At 44.4% G+C, this 18003-nt stretch overlaps 2 protein-coding genes across 2 annotated transcripts; both read left to right on the forward strand.

Moving 5' to 3' along the window:
* Positions 1-383: 383 nt before the first annotated feature.
* On the forward strand, positions 384-5423 carry LOC310777874 (phosphatidylinositol N-acetylglucosaminyltransferase subunit A-like; the record flags this gene model as incomplete). The annotated part of the gene is made up of 5 exons (XM_083638222.1): positions 384-474; positions 1579-2078; positions 2213-2483; positions 2590-2722; positions 5270-5423. Exons 2-5 carry the CDS (start codon positions 1635-1637, stop codon positions 5421-5423), a joined length of 1002 nt encoding a protein of 333 aa, XP_083494348.1. The 5' UTR covers positions 384-474; positions 1579-1634.
* Positions 5424-7525: 2102 nt separating this feature from the next.
* LOC310777654 (phosphatidylinositol N-acetylglucosaminyltransferase subunit A-like) lies at positions 7526-17773 on the forward strand. The gene is made up of 7 exons (XM_083638033.1): positions 7526-7617; positions 8722-9221; positions 9356-9626; positions 9733-9865; positions 12413-12545; positions 15857-16063; positions 16258-17773. Exons 2-7 carry the CDS (start codon positions 8778-8780, stop codon positions 16576-16578), a joined length of 1509 nt encoding a protein of 502 aa, XP_083494159.1. The 5' UTR covers positions 7526-7617; positions 8722-8777; the 3' UTR covers positions 16579-17773.
* The last annotated feature ends 230 nt before the right edge of the window (positions 17774-18003 follow it).

The raw sequence follows: 18003 nt of genomic DNA on the forward strand, positions 1-18003 counted from the left end.
GAGATGCATACTACTATCAATGATGCATACATTTTCAGGGGCACTTTACACGAGTACAGTGTATACTGTGAGTGTGTGACAAGACGGGAGGACTGCCATGCCCTGTTTGAACTACCTTTGGGAGGCAATGACCAAACTTTTTAACCTTGAAAGGCAGCTGGATTCGCGCGAGATCAGATCACGCGACGAATGAGATTGTAAAAACAAAATCATCTGGCAGCGTCAGGTTACAAACTCGTATCCAAGGAATGTTCTTAGCAAAGATGCAATGTATATTTCCACACAGCAGGTGGCAGCACTGCAAAGAAAACAAAGTGGCAGCACTGCACTGATGAGGTCACTGTTGATGACGTTGAGGATGATGCAGTTCGATACCAGGAAGTGATACAGACAGCTAGCTAGCTAACTAGCATCCAAAAGTTAATAGTGCTGTGCATTTCCAAATGTGGACATAAGTTTGACTTCTTGTACACGGTAAGGCTATTGGAACACACTGGGTATTTGTATGTTACAGTGGTAAAAGCAACAGGCAAACGTGAATACAAGGCAGCTGGTTGTAGTTGTTGGTTAGTTGACTTAACGTTAGCTAAGTGAGCTAACCAGAGAGTTACCAAATCGTTTCAGAATCAGATATCAGCTTATGGCATAAGCCTTATGCAGATGCGGGCATACAGGGAATTTGACTCCGACTCTGGTATAACGTTGCTCTCAATGTACTTACAAAGGAAAGAAAAATAAAAGGTATGCATACAAGCTAAAAACAAGCAATAAAATAAAGCATAAACTGCTATTTACATTATATACAATAAGTGTGATGTAGAGTGACCGCTATAAATATGTATAGGCTATAAGAAGGAATACAATTAAACATAATTGTATGCCTATGTACAGTCTAAGTACATGTAAACCACACCGGATTGTAGGCTATGTAGTATAAGTCAGACACAGTCATTTATTGATCTATATGCAAAGCTATGCACAGTTATTGAGTTATTCAGACACAGCTTTGGGACAATTATTACACAGTTATTGCACAGTTAACACGTTTCACCTTAGAGTAGTGTGTGTGTGTGTGTGTGTGTGTGTGTGTGTGTGTGTGTGTGTGTGTGTGTGTGTGTGTGTGTGTGCGCGCGCGTGCGTGAGGTAGGTGCAACAGGTAAAGTGATTCAAGTGTACGAATGAAGTGATGAAGTGACTGGTTTAAGATGGCATGAAGTAAAATGCCACTGACTGCCAGGCAGACTTGGCATAACGGTAATTTGGTCCAGGTTACGTTAAACCATAAACTAGCTATTGTAATGTTAGCTGGTTAAGTGCTTTAATGTTATAGTCAGTAACGTTAAATGTTTGTCAATACAACAGTACTGTAGCTACACAGTTTACTGCTCAGTTTGTGATTGCATTGTTGATCACAGTGATGTAGTTAAATGGATATGGCTCGCCTTGTTGGATAGGCTGGGTTGGATGTTTTATTATTGTTGTTGTTTCTAGTAACATTGTGTATAACCAGAACTAGCTTAACATAAAGTAAGATGTTTCAGAGAACAGGTGATTAGATTTTGTTGCATTCTCCTCCAGGTGTTTGTTTGCAAACGGCACATGAGTGACGTGCACAGCGACCCAAGGAATCGACAATGAGCCAGCGAAGGAGGGGGCGGGCCGTCAGTCCTCCATCCAAAAGAGTGTCTAGAGATCCCACAGAGGTGTCCAAGGTCCCGAGCAGGAAGCACAACATCTGCATGGTGTCCGACTTCTTCTACCCAAATATGGGAGGAGTAGAAAGTCACATTTACCAGCTGTCCCAGTGTCTGATTGAGAAGGGACACAAGGTCGTGATAGCCACGCATGCCTATGGCAGGAGGAAGGGGGTCCGGTACCTGACCAATGGACTGAAGGTGTACTACCTCCCCCTGCAGGTGATGTACAACCAGTCAACAGCCACCACCTGCTTCCACAGCCTGCCGTTGCTGCGCTGCGTGTTCGTCAGGGAACGCATCACTGTGGTGCATGCACATAGCTCCTTCTCCGCCATGGGCCATGATGCACTGTTCCATGCTAAGACCATGGGCCTTAACACGGTGTGTAACTGGTAATGAACCAGGGGAAATAATTATTTGAATTTGTGTCTCTAGGTCTGTATCTAGGTCTGTTCCTTTCACCAGACCTAGATACAATCTGATGTCATAAACCTAAACAGGATTATCCTTTACAGGTGTTCACCGACCACTCACTCTTCGGCTTTGCGGACCTGAGCTCGGTGCTGACCAATAAGCTTCTGACCGTGTCACTGTGTGACACCAACCACATTGTGTGTGTGTCGTACACCAGTAAGGAGAACACAGTGCTCCGTGCAGGGCTCAACCCAGAGATAGTGTCTGTCATCCCCAATGCTGTTGACACCACAGACTTCACTCCTGACCCCTCGCAGCGCCAAGGCGACAGGATTACTATTGTTGTGATCAGCCGTCTCGTCTACCGCAAAGGTAAAGAGAGGCTATTAGGTTAAGCATTGTATAGGGATCAATAAAGTATTGCATTACATTAATTGTGTCAGAGAAACTGATCAGCTGTTCTTCCTATTGTTTTTAGGAATTGATCTTCTTGGTGGAATAATCCCCGAGCTCTGCCTCAAACATCCTGATCTGCATTTTCTAATCGGTGGAGAGGGACCGAAAAGAATCGTGCTGGAGGAAGTGAGAGAGAAATACCAGCTCCATGATAGGTACTGTTGGTTTCTCTGGTTTCTCATGCTTCCTGAGCAACTGAAGCATTACCCAATTTCCCCTCGGGGATCAATCAATTATTTCTGATTCTGATTCTTCTGGAGATTATATGGTAGATAACGCTTAGATGTGCCGGGCTCGATATTAACAGTTGCCAGGTTGCCATTGGCAACCATTTTGAGAAATTGTCAACCAATTCTTCCACCTTTTAAAGCAGCTACGAGCAACTTTTTCGATTGTTATTAAACAGTATAAATTTAATATCAATGCATCACATCTTACCTCTAATAGTCGACGAGAGCAACGCAGAGTAGTCTCGCTTGAACCCCGAGTGAATCGGCCAGTGTTAGTGTGTCTGTAGCCAGGGCAGATCAGGAAGTGAAATGAAACGGTTTGCAGCAGCCACTTCGGCCATAACCACAAAATAACTTCCAAAAAACATGTTAGAATATAACGAGAGATGTTCCCGCGAGTATGCGTGGCGTTCACATTGTTTATGTTATGTTGCTAGGCAGCGCAAACGGCGTTGGAAGGCAGCTGCGTTTCACTTCCTTGTTTCACTTCCGCGTTTCACTTCCGGGTTACCCGGTCCGGTCGCTCTAGAGAGCCCCCTGTTGGCGCGAGTTTAGACAGACTATAGACTTAATAATCATCTAAGGGAGCAATCTCAGATACACACGGCTTTGGTCTCGTCGACTATTAGAGGTAAGATGTGATGCATTGATATTAAATTTATACTGTTTAATAACAATCGAAAAAGTTGCTCGTAGCTGCTTTAACATGTACATGGGCAAAATGCGGCCCCAGGGCCGTACCCGGCCCCTGGACCATCTCAATCCGGCCCCCAACGTCCTCAAAGAAAAACAAAACAACCCCCAAAAACTCAATAAAATGCAGAATTATGTTAGTAAATCTCATCTGCTACAGCTATTGGATTTGTATCACTATTATATCAGGGGATTAACAGGAGAAATGACGAATCACAAAGGGAGAGAGGGTTAGAAAATAGGGAGACTCCCGCGAAAATCGGGAGTGTTGGCATGTATGATGTCCAATGTGTGGCCCTTCGCTTACTTTATATGACAGTATGGCCCTCTGGATTTTTTTTTTTGCCCACCCCTGTTTTAACATATAAAAAACAGGGACAGCAAACAGCAAAACGTGCACCCAAAAATAAATATTTTTGTAGCATGTAGTGCATTGATTCGATCAGCCCCTAATTCAGGGATACTCAACTTGCTTTGCCCGGGGGCCACTTTCGTGAAATGATAGAAGGCCAGGGGCCAGTTAATAAACAATCAATATACATTTTTCTGTAGCGGATTGTAGGTTTTTGGGGTGTCAGCCGGAGTTTACAGTAGTCTGACAATGTTGTGCACACCGGATAGTTAGTTAGGTTAAGTACATACATAAGTGCCTGGGTAGCGAGCAGACGGCGGTATTTGACAATTTAGCAGCTAAATCATAGATTATTGAAAGATATTCCATATTCCAGATTGAAATGCTATAACGGAAGTGGAATATTGGCCAGAATGACATGAACATTTGGACACTTCGGACAGCAAATTCAAAGTCAAACTCAAATTCCATTCTCTAAGGGTATCTTGCATGTTGCCTTCAGGTGCACTGTAAAAAAAAAAAAAAAAAAAAAAAATTTTTTTTGCAATTCCATCGCGGGCCACACAGGGGGCGCCGCCAGTTGAGTATCACTGCCCTAATTCCTCCAGGGCATCCACTCCATGCTTTCTCTCTCTCTCCGACTGTGGAGAAGTTAGTTTTATAGTATGGTTATTCGACAGAGATTCATCCCAGCAAGAAGACACTGTTGGATCCGGAGGGAATGGCTGTCGAATACCCAACCTGAAACTAACTTCACCGTGGTCTCGCACCGTTGCTCTGTCTCTCTGTGTGTGTGTCGCTCTGTCTCTCTCTCTTTCTCTCGCTCACTCAATATTTATTTCCATGCCAAGAAGACAGCCGACTGAATTCCCGAAAAGAACAGGACAGTGTGGAGCAGAGGAGCTGCTGAGCAGTAAAACAAAGTATATAATGTCACAATATTTAGGCTGTAATTTAACAATGTAATATACAGGTGAGACTGATAGCACAGGGATATGTAGCAGACCAGAGGGGGAAGGGCAAAAAGGGGCCTCATTTCTGTTCTTCTGTAGACCTACCTTTTGACAGAATCAAGCAACAAACAGGACATTGTAGCACTGTACATATTCTTAAGTTATGTTTTATAATATTTTTGACACAAAGTAAGTACTAGACATTGTGTGTGTGTGTGTGTGTGTATGTATATATATATATATATATATATATATATATATATATATATATATATATATATATATATATATATGTATATATGTATATATATATGTGTGTTAGTTATTTCTTTGACAAATAGAACTATTTAAAATAGAGTACCGGTGCATCCTGGTATGAGTGTGTATCTACTTCTGAGCAACAATTTAGGCAAAGAGTGTTAACTTTGACAGTTAACACTTTGTCGACTGCACTTTTCATTTGTGTCTCCGCAGGGTGCGTCTCCTCGGGGCTCTGGAGCATAAAGATGTACGTGGAGTTCTGGTGCAGGGTCACATCTTCCTCAACACCTCTCTGACTGAAGCTTTCTGCATGGCCATAGTAGAGGGAGCCAGCTGCGGACTGCAGGTTTGCTGTCATTCATACTAGCCATGTGCCATGGAGGGCAAAGAACAGGGCGGTTTTTGCCTATTCATAGCTTTCAAGGGGCGTTACGTGCTGCCGGGAACGCCCACCTGGCGGTCAAAAAAAAAACGTGTTCATTCCGCTGCCAACCTCGACTAGTTTCTCACGCTGTGTTTGTTCAGCCAAAATGCCGATTACCTGTTGTGCTATCGGTTGCACTAACCGACGAGGAGACACGCCTGGCTTGTGCTTTTACAGAATCCCGTAGGAGAAAGAAAACTCAGACAGGAGGAGGTTGTGGATTTGTGCGATTAGACGTGGTTCAGTCGCTGGGGAGGGCAAATGGCTTTTTTTCTACCATCAAAGTACACACGTCTTTGCGGCCAACATTTCATCAAAGGTAAGCTCAAGTAACGTTAACGGGGTATTTTAATCATTATTGTAACGTTACTTGAGCTTACCTTTGATGAAATGTTGGCCGCAAAGACGTGTGTACAAACGGCTGAACAAACACAGCGTGAGAAACTAGTCGACTCGGCTGGCAGCGGAATGAACAAGTTTTTTTTTTGACTGTCAGGTGGGCGTTCCCGGCAGCACGTAACGCCCCTTGAAAGCTATGAATAGGCATTATCGTGCATTCCTTTATAACTGGGGACTGGTAATCTTACGACTTCAAAGGTCATGAGCTGGGCGGTAACGTCATCAGAGCTGGTATTTCCCATTCCAAACTCGTAGGAGCCTCAGCAGCCCCAACCTCAAAAATCCAAGATGGCTGCGCCGCGCAACAACAGTAGTAGTAATCGTAGTAATATTGTTTAGCACTTCTGTTTTGTTTGTGTCTCATTAAATCAGCACACAGCACTGCCTAACTTCTATCTGTGTGGACATGAGGCTGCAGTGTTTGTATGCGCAAAATTCCGCGAAATGCCATGTTGTCAATTGTTATTGGTAACAATGGCTAGCCTGGCTAGCGACTGGATCTGACCAATGAACAGTGAACTTCCCAGCTCAAGTTTTCTGCAAATGGATGTAATGTCATTTAGCCTCCACATCCCAGTTATTTTGTGATAAAGGAACGCACGATTATATGCGACTGCAATAGCAGTCGGCTGGTAGTCGCGTATAACCACCAGGGGGCTTCTGTGGGAAGAAGAAAAAGAATATGGCACAGCGCAGTCCGAGCTTTCCCGAGCTCAGTTTTTAAGCTAGAGCAGAGGTTCTGGTATTGGCGGAAACTAGATATCCAGACGAATGCGCAGGTATCAGATTTGTTATGCTAGCTTGCTGGGAAGCCGATATAACATAGCTCCAACAGTTCAAAGTGGCTAAGTTCTCCCTCAAAGTGGGAGGGGGGCTCCAAGCAGTTTCAGGGGAGGCTCAGGCTCAGGTCTCCCGCTGAGCGGTACGTGGAGCTGAGGTAGAGAGCTGCCGTGGTCTCGGCCGTGAACAGAGACACCGACACAAATATGGAACTGGGGAGTCGCATCCTCACTCACTCCGCCATTTGGGAAAGCGGCGGCGCGCTGCTTTCCTCAAGGTCCACAGATCCATACCATCGAGCACACCGGGAGAGACAGACGGGCTTGTTGGACCGAGGCACGCCGCTGCAGCGCGTCCACTATGAGACTGACAGACACTGACAGACAGGGATGTTTTCCCAGCCGAGTGTTGCTGTCCCGCAGAGGGGCTGCGGGGGGCGCACTAGTCGGCGCTGGTGCCAGTGCGTCCCCTGCTGCGCACATGAGAGATGCATACTACTATCAATGATGCATACATTTTCAGGGGCACTTTACACGAGTACAGTGTATACTGTGAGTGTGTGACAAGACGGGAGGACTGCCATGCCCTGTTTGAACTACCTTTGGGAGGCAATGACCAAACTTTTTAACCTTGAAAGGCAGCTGGATTCGCGCGAGATCAGATCACGCGACGAATGAGATTGTAAAAACAAAATCATCTGGCAGCGTCAGGTTACAAACTCGTATCCAAGGAATGTTCTTAGCAAAGATGCAATGTATATTTCCACACAGCAGGTGGCAGCACTGCAAAGAAAACAAAGTGGCAGCACTGCACTGATGAGGTCACTGTTGATGACGTTGAGGATGATGCAGTTCGATACCAGGAAGTGATACAGACAGCTAGCTAGCTAACTAGCATCCAAAAGTTAATAGTGCTGTGCATTTCCAAATGTGGACATAAGTTTGACTTCTTGTACACGGTAAGGCTATTGGAACACACTGGGTATTTGTATGTTACAGTGGTAAAAGCAACAGGCAAACGTGAATACAAGGCAGCTGGTTGTAGTTGTTGGTTAGTTGACTTAACGTTAGCTAAGTGAGCTAACCAGAGAGTTACCAAATCGTTTCAGAATCAGATATCAGCTTATGGCATAAGCCTTATGCAGATGCGGGCATACAGGGAATTTGACTCCGACTCTGGTATAACGTTGCTCTCAATGTACTTACAAAGGAAAGAAAAATAAAAGGTATGCATACAAGCTAAAAACAAGCAATAAAATAAAGCATAAACTGCTATTTACATTATATACAATAAGTGTGATGTAGAGTGACCGCTATAAATATGTATAGGCTATAAGAAGGAATACAATTAAACATAATTGTATGCCTATGTACAGTCTAAGTACATGTAAACCACACCGGATTGTAGGCTATGTAGTATAAGTCAGACACAGTCATTTATTGATCTATATGCAAAGCTATGCACAGTTATTGAGTTATTCAGACACAGCTTTGGGACAATTATTACACAGTTATTGCACAGTTAACACGTTTCACCTTAGAGTAGTGTGTGTGTGTGTGTGTGTGTGTGTGTGTGTGTGTGTGTGTGTGTGTGTGTGTGTGTGTGTGTGTGCGCGCGCGTGCGTGAGGTAGGTGCAACAGGTAAAGTGATTCAAGTGTACGAATGAAGTGATGAAGTGACTGGTTTAAGATGGCATGAAGTAAAATGCCACTGACTGCCAGGCAGACTTGGCATAACGGTAATTTGGTCCAGGTTACGTTAAACCATAAACTAGCTATTGTAATGTTAGCTGGTTAAGTGCTTTAATGTTATAGTCAGTAACGTTAAATGTTTGTCAATACAACAGTACTGTAGCTACACAGTTTACTGCTCAGTTTGTGATTGCATTGTTGATCACAGTGATGTAGTTAAATGGATATGGCTCGCCTTGTTGGATAGGCTGGGTTGGATGTTTTATTATTGTTGTTGTTTCTAGTAACATTGTGTATAACCAGAACTAGCTTAACATAAAGTAAGATGTTTCAGAGAACAGGTGATTAGATTTTGTTGCATTCTCCTCCAGGTGTTTGTTTGCAAACGGCACATGAGTGACGTGCACAGCGACCCAAGGAATCGACAATGAGCCAGCGAAGGAGGGGGCGGGCCGTCAGTCCTCCATCCAAAAGAGTGTCTAGAGATCCCACAGAGGTGTCCAAGGTCCCGAGCAGGAAGCACAACATCTGCATGGTGTCCGACTTCTTCTACCCAAATATGGGAGGAGTAGAAAGTCACATTTACCAGCTGTCCCAGTGTCTGATTGAGAAGGGACACAAGGTCGTGATAGCCACGCATGCCTATGGCAGGAGGAAGGGGGTCCGGTACCTGACCAATGGACTGAAGGTGTACTACCTCCCCCTGCAGGTGATGTACAACCAGTCAACAGCCACCACCTGCTTCCACAGCCTGCCGTTGCTGCGCTGCGTGTTCGTCAGGGAACGCATCACTGTGGTGCATGCACATAGCTCCTTCTCCGCCATGGGCCATGATGCACTGTTCCATGCTAAGACCATGGGCCTTAACACGGTGTGTAACTGGTAATGAACCAGGGGAAATAATTATTTGAATTTGTGTCTCTAGGTCTGTATCTAGGTCTGTTCCTTTCACCAGACCTAGATACAATCTGATGTCATAAACCTAAACAGGATTATCCTTTACAGGTGTTCACCGACCACTCACTCTTCGGCTTTGCGGACCTGAGCTCGGTGCTGACCAATAAGCTTCTGACCGTGTCACTGTGTGACACCAACCACATTGTGTGTGTGTCGTACACCAGTAAGGAGAACACAGTGCTCCGTGCAGGGCTCAACCCAGAGATAGTGTCTGTCATCCCCAATGCTGTTGACACCACAGACTTCACTCCTGACCCCTCGCAGCGCCAAGGCGACAGGATTACTATTGTTGTGATCAGCCGTCTCGTCTACCGCAAAGGTAAAGAGAGGCTATTAGGTTAAGCATTGTATAGGGATCAATAAAGTATTGCATTACATTAATTGTGTCAGAGAAACTGATCAGCTGTTCTTCCTATTGTTTTTAGGAATTGATCTTCTTGGTGGAATAATCCCCGAGCTCTGCCTCAAACATCCTGATCTGCATTTTCTAATCGGTGGAGAGGGACCGAAAAGAATCGTGCTGGAGGAAGTGAGAGAGAAATACCAGCTCCATGATAGGTACTGTTGGTTTCTCTGGTTTCTCATGCTTCCTGAGCAACTGAAGCATTACCCAATTTCCCCTCGGGGATCAATCAATTATTTCTGATTCTGATTCTTCTGGAGATTATATGGTAGATAACGCTTAGATGTGCCGGGCTCGATATTAACAGTTGCCAGGTTGCCATTGGCAACCATTTTGAGAAATTGTCAACCAATTCTTCCACCTTTTAAAGCAGCTACGAGCAACTTTTTCGATTGTTATTAAACAGTATAAATTTAATATCAATGCATCACATCTTACCTCTAATAGTCGACGAGAGCAACGCAGAGTAGTCTCGCTTGAACCCCGAGTGAATCGGCCAGTGTTAGTGTGTCTGTAGCCAGGGCAGATCAGGAAGTGAAATGAAACGGTTTGCAGCAGCCACTTCGGCCATAACCACAAAATAACTTCCAAAAAACATGTTAGAATATAACGAGAGATGTTCCCGCGAGTATGCGTGGCGTTCACATTGTTTATGTTATGTTGCTAGGCAGCGCAAACGGCGTTGGAAGGCAGCTGCGTTTCACTTCCTTGTTTCACTTCCGCGTTTCACTTCCGGGTTACCCGGTCCGGTCGCTCTAGAGAGCCCCCTGTTGGCGCGAGTTTAGACAGACTATAGACTTAATAATCATCTAAGGGAGCAATCTCAGATACACACGGCTTTGGTCTCGTCGACTATTAGAGGTAAGATGTGATGCATTGATATTAAATTTATACTGTTTAATAACAATCGAAAAAGTTGCTCGTAGCTGCTTTAACATGTACATGGGCAAAATGCGGCCCCAGGGCCGTACCCGGCCCCTGGACCATCTCAATCCGGCCCCCAACGTCCTCAAAGAAAAACAAAACAACCCCCAAAAACTCAATAAAATGCAGAATTATGTTAGTAAATCTCATCTGCTACAGCTATTGGATTTGTATCACTATTATATCAGGGGATTAACAGGAGAAATGACGAATCACAAAGGGAGAGAGGGTTAGAAAATAGGGAGACTCCCGCGAAAATCGGGAGTGTTGGCATGTATGATGTCCAATGTGTGGCCCTTCGCTTACTTTATATGACAGTATGGCCCTCTGGATTTTTTTTTTTGCCCACCCCTGTTTTAACATATAAAAAACAGGGACAGCAAACAGCAAAACGTGCACCCAAAAATAAATATTTTTGTAGCATGTAGTGCATTGATTCGATCAGCCCCTAATTCAGGGATACTCAACTTGCTTTGCCCGGGGGCCACTTTCGTGAAATGATAGAAGGCCAGGGGCCAGTTAATAAACAATCAATATACATTTTTCTGTAGCGGATTGTAGGTTTTTGGGGTGTCAGCCGGAGTTTACAGTAGTCTGACAATGTTGTGCACACCGGATAGTTAGTTAGGTTAAGTACATACATAAGTGCCTGGGTAGCGAGCAGACGGCGGTATTTGACAATTTAGCAGCTAAATCATAGATTATTGAAAGATATTCCATATTCCAGATTGAAATGCTATAACGGAAGTGGAATATTGGCCAGAATGACATGAACATTTGGACACTTCGGACAGCAAATTCAAAGTCAAACTCAAATTCCATTCTCTAAGGGTATCTTGCATGTTGCCTTCAGGTGCACTGTAAAAAAAAAAAAAAAAAAAAAAAATTTTTTTTGCAATTCCATCGCGGGCCACACAGGGGGCGCCGCCAGTTGAGTATCACTGCCCTAATTCCTCCAGGGCATCCACTCCATGCTTTCTCTCTCTCTCCGACTGTGGAGAAGTTAGTTTTATAGTATGGTTATTCGACAGAGATTCATCCCAGCAAGAAGACACTGTTGGATCCGGAGGGAATGGCTGTCGAATACCCAACCTGAAACTAACTTCACCGTGGTCTCGCACCGTTGCTCTGTCTCTCTGTGTGTGTGTCGCTCTGTCTCTCTCTCTTTCTCTCGCTCACTCAATATTTATTTCCATGCCAAGAAGACAGCCGACTGAATTCCCGAAAAGAACAGGACAGTGTGGAGCAGAGGAGCTGCTGAGCAGTAAAACAAAGTATATAATGTCACAATATTTAGGCTGTAATTTAACAATGTAATATACAGGTGAGACTGATAGCACAGGGATATGTAGCAGACCAGAGGGGGAAGGGCAAAAAGGGGCCTCATTTCTGTTCTTCTGTAGACCTACCTTTTGACAGAATCAAGCAACAAACAGGACATTGTAGCACTGTACATATTCTTAAGTTATGTTTTATAATATTTTTGACACAAAGTAAGTACTAGACATTGTGTGTGTGTGTGTGTGTGTATGTATATATATATATATATATATATATATATATATATATATATATATATATATATATATATATATATGTATATATGTATATATATATGTGTGTTAGTTATTTCTTTGACAAATAGAACTATTTAAAATAGAGTACCGGTGCATCCTGGTATGAGTGTGTATCTACTTCTGAGCAACAATTTAGGCAAAGAGTGTTAACTTTGACAGTTAACACTTTGTCGACTGCACTTTTCATTTGTGTCTCCGCAGGGTGCGTCTCCTCGGGGCTCTGGAGCATAAAGATGTACGTGGAGTTCTGGTGCAGGGTCACATCTTCCTCAACACCTCTCTGACTGAAGCTTTCTGCATGGCCATAGTAGAGGGAGCCAGCTGCGGACTGCAGGTTTGCTGTCATTCATACTAGCCATGTGCCATGGAGGGCAAAGAACAGGGCGGTTTTTGCCTATTCATAGCTTTCAAGGGGCGTTACGTGCTGCCGGGAACGCCCACCTGGCGGTCAAAAAAAAAACGTGTTCATTCCGCTGCCAACCTCGACTAGTTTCTCACGCTGTGTTTGTTCAGCCAAAATGCCGATTACCTGTTGTGCTATCGGTTGCACTAACCGACGAGGAGACACGCCTGGCTTGTGCTTTTACAGAATCCCGTAGGAGAAAGAAAACTCAGACAGGAGGAGGTTGTGGATTTGTGCGATTAGACGTGGTTCAGTCGCTGGGGAGGGCAAATGGCTTTTTTTCTACCATCAAAGTACACACGTCTTTGCGGCCAACATTTCATCAAAGGTAAGCTCAAGTAACGTTAACGGGGTATTTTAATCATTATTGTAACGTTACTTGAGCTTACCTTTGATGAAATGTTGGCCGCAAAGACGTGTGTACAAACGGCTGAACAAACACAGCGTGAGAAACTAGTCGACTCGGCTGGCAGCGGAATGAACAAGTTTTTTTTTTGACTGTCAGGTGGGCGTTCCCGGCAGCACGTAACGCCCCTTGAAAGCTATGAATAGGCATTATCGTGCATTCCTTTATAACTGGGGACTGGTAATCTTACGACTTCAAAGGTCATGAGCTGGGCGGTAACGTCATCAGAGCTGGTATTTCCCATTCCAAACTCGTAGGAGCCTCAGCAGCCCCAACCTCAAAAATCCAAGATGGCTGCGCCGCGCAACAACAGTAGTAGTAATCGTAGTAATATTGTTTAGCACTTCTGTTTTGTTTGTGTCTCATTAAATCAGCACACAGCACTGCCTAACTTCTATCTGTGTGGACATGAGGCTGCAGTGTTTGTATGCGCAAAATTCCGCGAAATGCCATGTTGTCAATTGTTATTGGTAACAATGGCTAGCCTGGCTAGCGACTGGATCTGACCAATGAACAGTGAACTTCCCAGCTCAAGTTTTCTGCAAATGGATGTAATGTCATTTAGCCTCCACATCCCAGTTATTTTGTGATAAAGGAACGCACGATTATATGCGACTGCAATAGCAGTCGGCTGGTAGTCGCGTATAACCACCAGGGGGCTTCTGTGGGAAGAAGAAAAAGAATATGGCACAGCGCAGTCCGAGCTTTCCCGAGCTCAGTTTTTAAGCTAGAGCAGAGGTTCTGGTATTGGCGGAAACTAGATATCCAGACGAATGCGCAGGTATCAGATTTGTTATGCTAGCTTGCTGGGAAGCCGATATAACATAGCTCCAACAGTTCAAAGTGGCTAAGTTCTCCCTCAAAGTGGGAGGGGGGCTCCAAGCAGTTTCAGGGGAGGCTCAGTGAATGGAAGTGAAAAATGACATTAGTTATTACATGTTATCAAAAGGAGTTCACATAGAATAGCCTAAATGTGTGTGATTTGGTTAAAGAGATAGTTGGGGACAGTAATTTTGGGGAGATTTACGGTTTATCTCACTTTCCTAGAGTCAGAAACAAGTAAATGCCTTCAGACAGAGATTTGTTTTTATTATCTATTTATTCTGAAGTATTGCAAACGGGCTATTTTGGCTCAATTGTTGAGTATCTATGGGATCAAATAACATAATCATGATACCATGGGCATCCAGGAATTTAGTGAAACTACAGTAAGCAAGTAAGCGGGGGGGGGGCTTTGTCTGAAGGGAGGCCCACAGTCTCAGACTTTGAAACCCCCTGGGCTATACAACAATAATAAAAGAAAAATATGTTAGTAACAAATCGTCTCTCTGCATGGAAAATACTTGTAGCAGCTGAAAAACCCTCTTTTGCTGCCACAGCAGCTCCGTCCTCCATTTGAAAATAAATGACTGGAGCATAGGCAGGCAATGGACAGAACCTGGTGTAATGTATGAATATAGTTAACTCAGCTGACACACATTTACTAATGTGTGTTATTGTAGGTAACTACAGTATTTAACACCTCAGAGCACCACTTAGTGGCCTGACTCGATTTGAGTTAGTTTAAAAATCAACTACTTAACACTTTGAGTGCCACGGCCCTTGGGCAAAAGGTGCTGTACTGTGCCACATAGGCCGCAATGCATTTTAAAACAGTCATATAATTGTAAGTAAACACTGAACACGCACAAATAACGATGAGACTCTCTTCTATCACCTGCAAAAAAAAGTTTATTGATCCCATTTTCCGTTCTTTAGTTATGAGCCGGAGAAGATAGCTTGATTAGACCAAAAACAGCCATTTTTTTCTAGAAACCTGAGATATTCAGCCTTTTGTGAAAGGAAGCATTTCAAGCACATCATTGACTCATTGCTAATATTTTCTGATGTAATGACACCTCAAAAATAATTTCCTTCAATAAAAGAGTGAAAACAAAGGAATTTTGTTTGGCCAAATAATACTTTTTAGCTGCAACCAGCAGCGCTGGCCCCTGCATGCGCAGACCCTACACCTTCATGCTGGTCTTGATTTACTGCTGGTGGGCATCAGATAGCCTATTCTAGCTTGTTTGCTCTCTGTGCATCGAGCCTGCTGCAGTGCCTGGGTCTGTTGTATGCTGTAGTGTCCTGCGTGCCCCACCTCCCCCCCTCCCCCCCCCCCCCCCCCCCCCCCCCCCCGTTGTGGGAGGAGTGTCTCTCTGCTCTGCTCGGCTCTGCTGTGAGTGCGTTTGCTCTGCGTGTGCTCAGCACTGAAAAGTCCGCTAAATCCAGCTTTTTTACAGCCGCGTTCCAGTTGAGAATAATAATAACTCCACGGCTGATCATGCGAATGGGCTGTGCAGCGGACACGGAGGTGCTCAATTGTGACAGCAGATTGGCTGCTGCAGGGGCACAGCTAACGTTATGCTTCAATGAAGCAGCTGCATACGGACGGATGCGATGCGATTTCCTTTTCCCCAACGACTTCTTCTGTGTGTTTTACTCCACTTTCTCTCATCTGGAGTGCGCTGTCGCCACCTAAGGGTTCTGTAAAATAGGTTAGACACATTCAATAGCTCTCATATTGTAAGAGGCGATGTAAGAAGCATAGATCGACACCCCCCCCGTCAAAAAAACAATTTCGAGTTATTGACGCCATTTGGTGTCGCTGGCAGCCTACGGTAAATTTCTAATGACGCCATATGGCGTCGCTGGCACTCAATGTGTTAACCCTGATTAGACAGGTACCAGCAGTGTTCAAATCTTAATGTGGATTATTCTAGTGGTTAAGGGTGATTTACAGATTTGTCAATGCATGTCTGAGGATATACAGTTTTTGTTTTTCTGCTTTGTTTAGGTGGTTAGCACTCGTGTCGGAGGGATTCCTGAAGTGTTGCCTGAGGAGTTGATCACTCTGTGTGAGCCTAATGTACGCTCTTTGTGTGCTGGTCTGGAGACGATCATTGCCCGGCAGCGTTCAGGGTCAGTCCTCTCCCCCGCGTCCATCCATGCCCGTGTGCAAAGCCTCTACACCTGGAGAAATGTCACCGAGAGGACGGAAAAGGCAAGTTTCAGCAACATTTGGCATCTTTTATCAATTTGCAGAAGTCTGCCGTAATCTACCAGTGTCACCTGAGACTATACATTTACAATGAACCATGCAGTTGAGTGATGTGTACTTTTTCTCTCTCACATGAAACGCTGGCTTGTCAAGTGTTTGGTGCGTCTGCTCATTACAGTGCATGTTGGCCCTCTCAGGTCTATGACCAGGTGTGTGGAGAGGAGGTGCTTCCGCTGGACAGACGCCTGCTGAAGCTGAGGGCTCACTGTGGGCCAGTGGCCGGCTCCATCTTTGCCTTTGTAGCTGTTTTAGACTTCCTCCTCCTGCTCCTCCTGCAGTGGCTGCTGCCGGACAGGCTCATGGATGCTGCTGTGGACGCCACCGGCCCTCATGGCCCGTGGAGGCAGGAACTGGGCGATCAAAAACGAACTCAGTCTAAATGTGCCACGATGCCGGCAGCAGAACAAGAAACATCATCCACTAAGCCAGGGCCGCTGCTGGCCATTTGGGTGCCCTAAGCGTAATTGTTTTGTGGTGCTACCCCCCCCCCCCCCCCGCAAAACTTTCAATAACTGTCAAACGAAAGACTGCAAAATCATTAATTATGAACGATACTAGTCTATCTCACATTACATTACATGTGGCAAACAAACAATTGTTAGAATTACTGTACATGTCAGCAAACAAGCGATTGTTAAACTGTACATGCAAGCAGGGGCGGACTGGGATCATAATTCAGGCCGGGCATTAGATACCAAGCAGGCCAGGCCGATATGGGCCGACGTGCGTGCCGGCGTCTGAAGGGCGGCGGTGAAAAATTTGGGCTGTTTGAAGCCCAATTTGGGCCGTTTGAAGCCAGATTTGGGCCGTTTGAAGCCAGATTTGGGCCGTTTGAAGCCCGATTTGGGTCGTGTGAAGCCAGATTTGGGCCAGTTGAAGCCAGATTTGGACCAGTTGAAGCCAGATTTGGGCCGTTTGAAGCCCAATTTGGGCCGTTTTTGATGCCCAATTTGGGCCGAGTCCAATTTTCCAATGAGATGCACCCACTTTAACCCTGAATAAAGTAATAAAACCACTAGTAAACCAGTAGGCGGCGCCTGGCCTGCTGTTCAGTGAGTGGCCTGACTGAGGGCACCAATTTTTTATTTTTTTATTTTTTATTTTTTTGTGCCCTCAGTCACATGATGCCCTACGCAGTCTGCGTACTCTGCGTAGGGTGCGGCGGCCCTGCACTAAGCAGTGATCACTCCAGAATATTGTTTACATTTAGAAATAAAAAGGGACTCTGTAAACCTTGTGTGAAAGCATTTGATCAAGAATTTGAAATTTAATATGTTTAATTACTGAATTGGAAAACTATGAGTCCCCTTTGGGCTTTATTAATAAGCACTTTTTTTTTCCTTCTTTTTGTTTTACATGCATTGCACTGAGAACAGAGGGAATAAAAATTGTCTTGTTATTGTACAGATTTGTACAATGCCAAGTACTGTAGATGGTGTGGCTATGCAGGGAGGGACAGAGTTGCTCCTGTTTCCATTAATAGTTGGATCCAGACCTAACTTAAGACAAAGGTTTTCAATATTTTCTGAAGCTTTATATCATTGTACATTGTTTTCCGTTGCCACATTTTGATATGTTGTATGTTTTATTTAATAAATTTTTTGTTTTCTATAAGATGTTGCTAATTTATATGAGGCCTGAGAGTTTTTTACTAGATGACTGTGGTTGCTGCACAGTGACACTCTGGAAAATTAAATATCCTTAATAATGTTTCATCTGTTTTCATTGCCATTTTTATTCATTGGTTATCTAGGCTCATGTGATACTTTGATCTTCCTTTGATCATTTGTATTCATTGGGTTATATAGGCTCATGTGATACTTTGATCTTTCTGAGGCCTACTGACTGTTAGAGCCAAGGCCATCATGTGTCCAGAAGGACAT

This window comes from Poromitra crassiceps, assembly GCF_964638095.1.
Source record: "Poromitra crassiceps genome assembly, chromosome: 6".
Lineage (NCBI taxonomy): Eukaryota > Metazoa > Chordata > Actinopteri > Beryciformes > Melamphaidae > Poromitra > Poromitra crassiceps.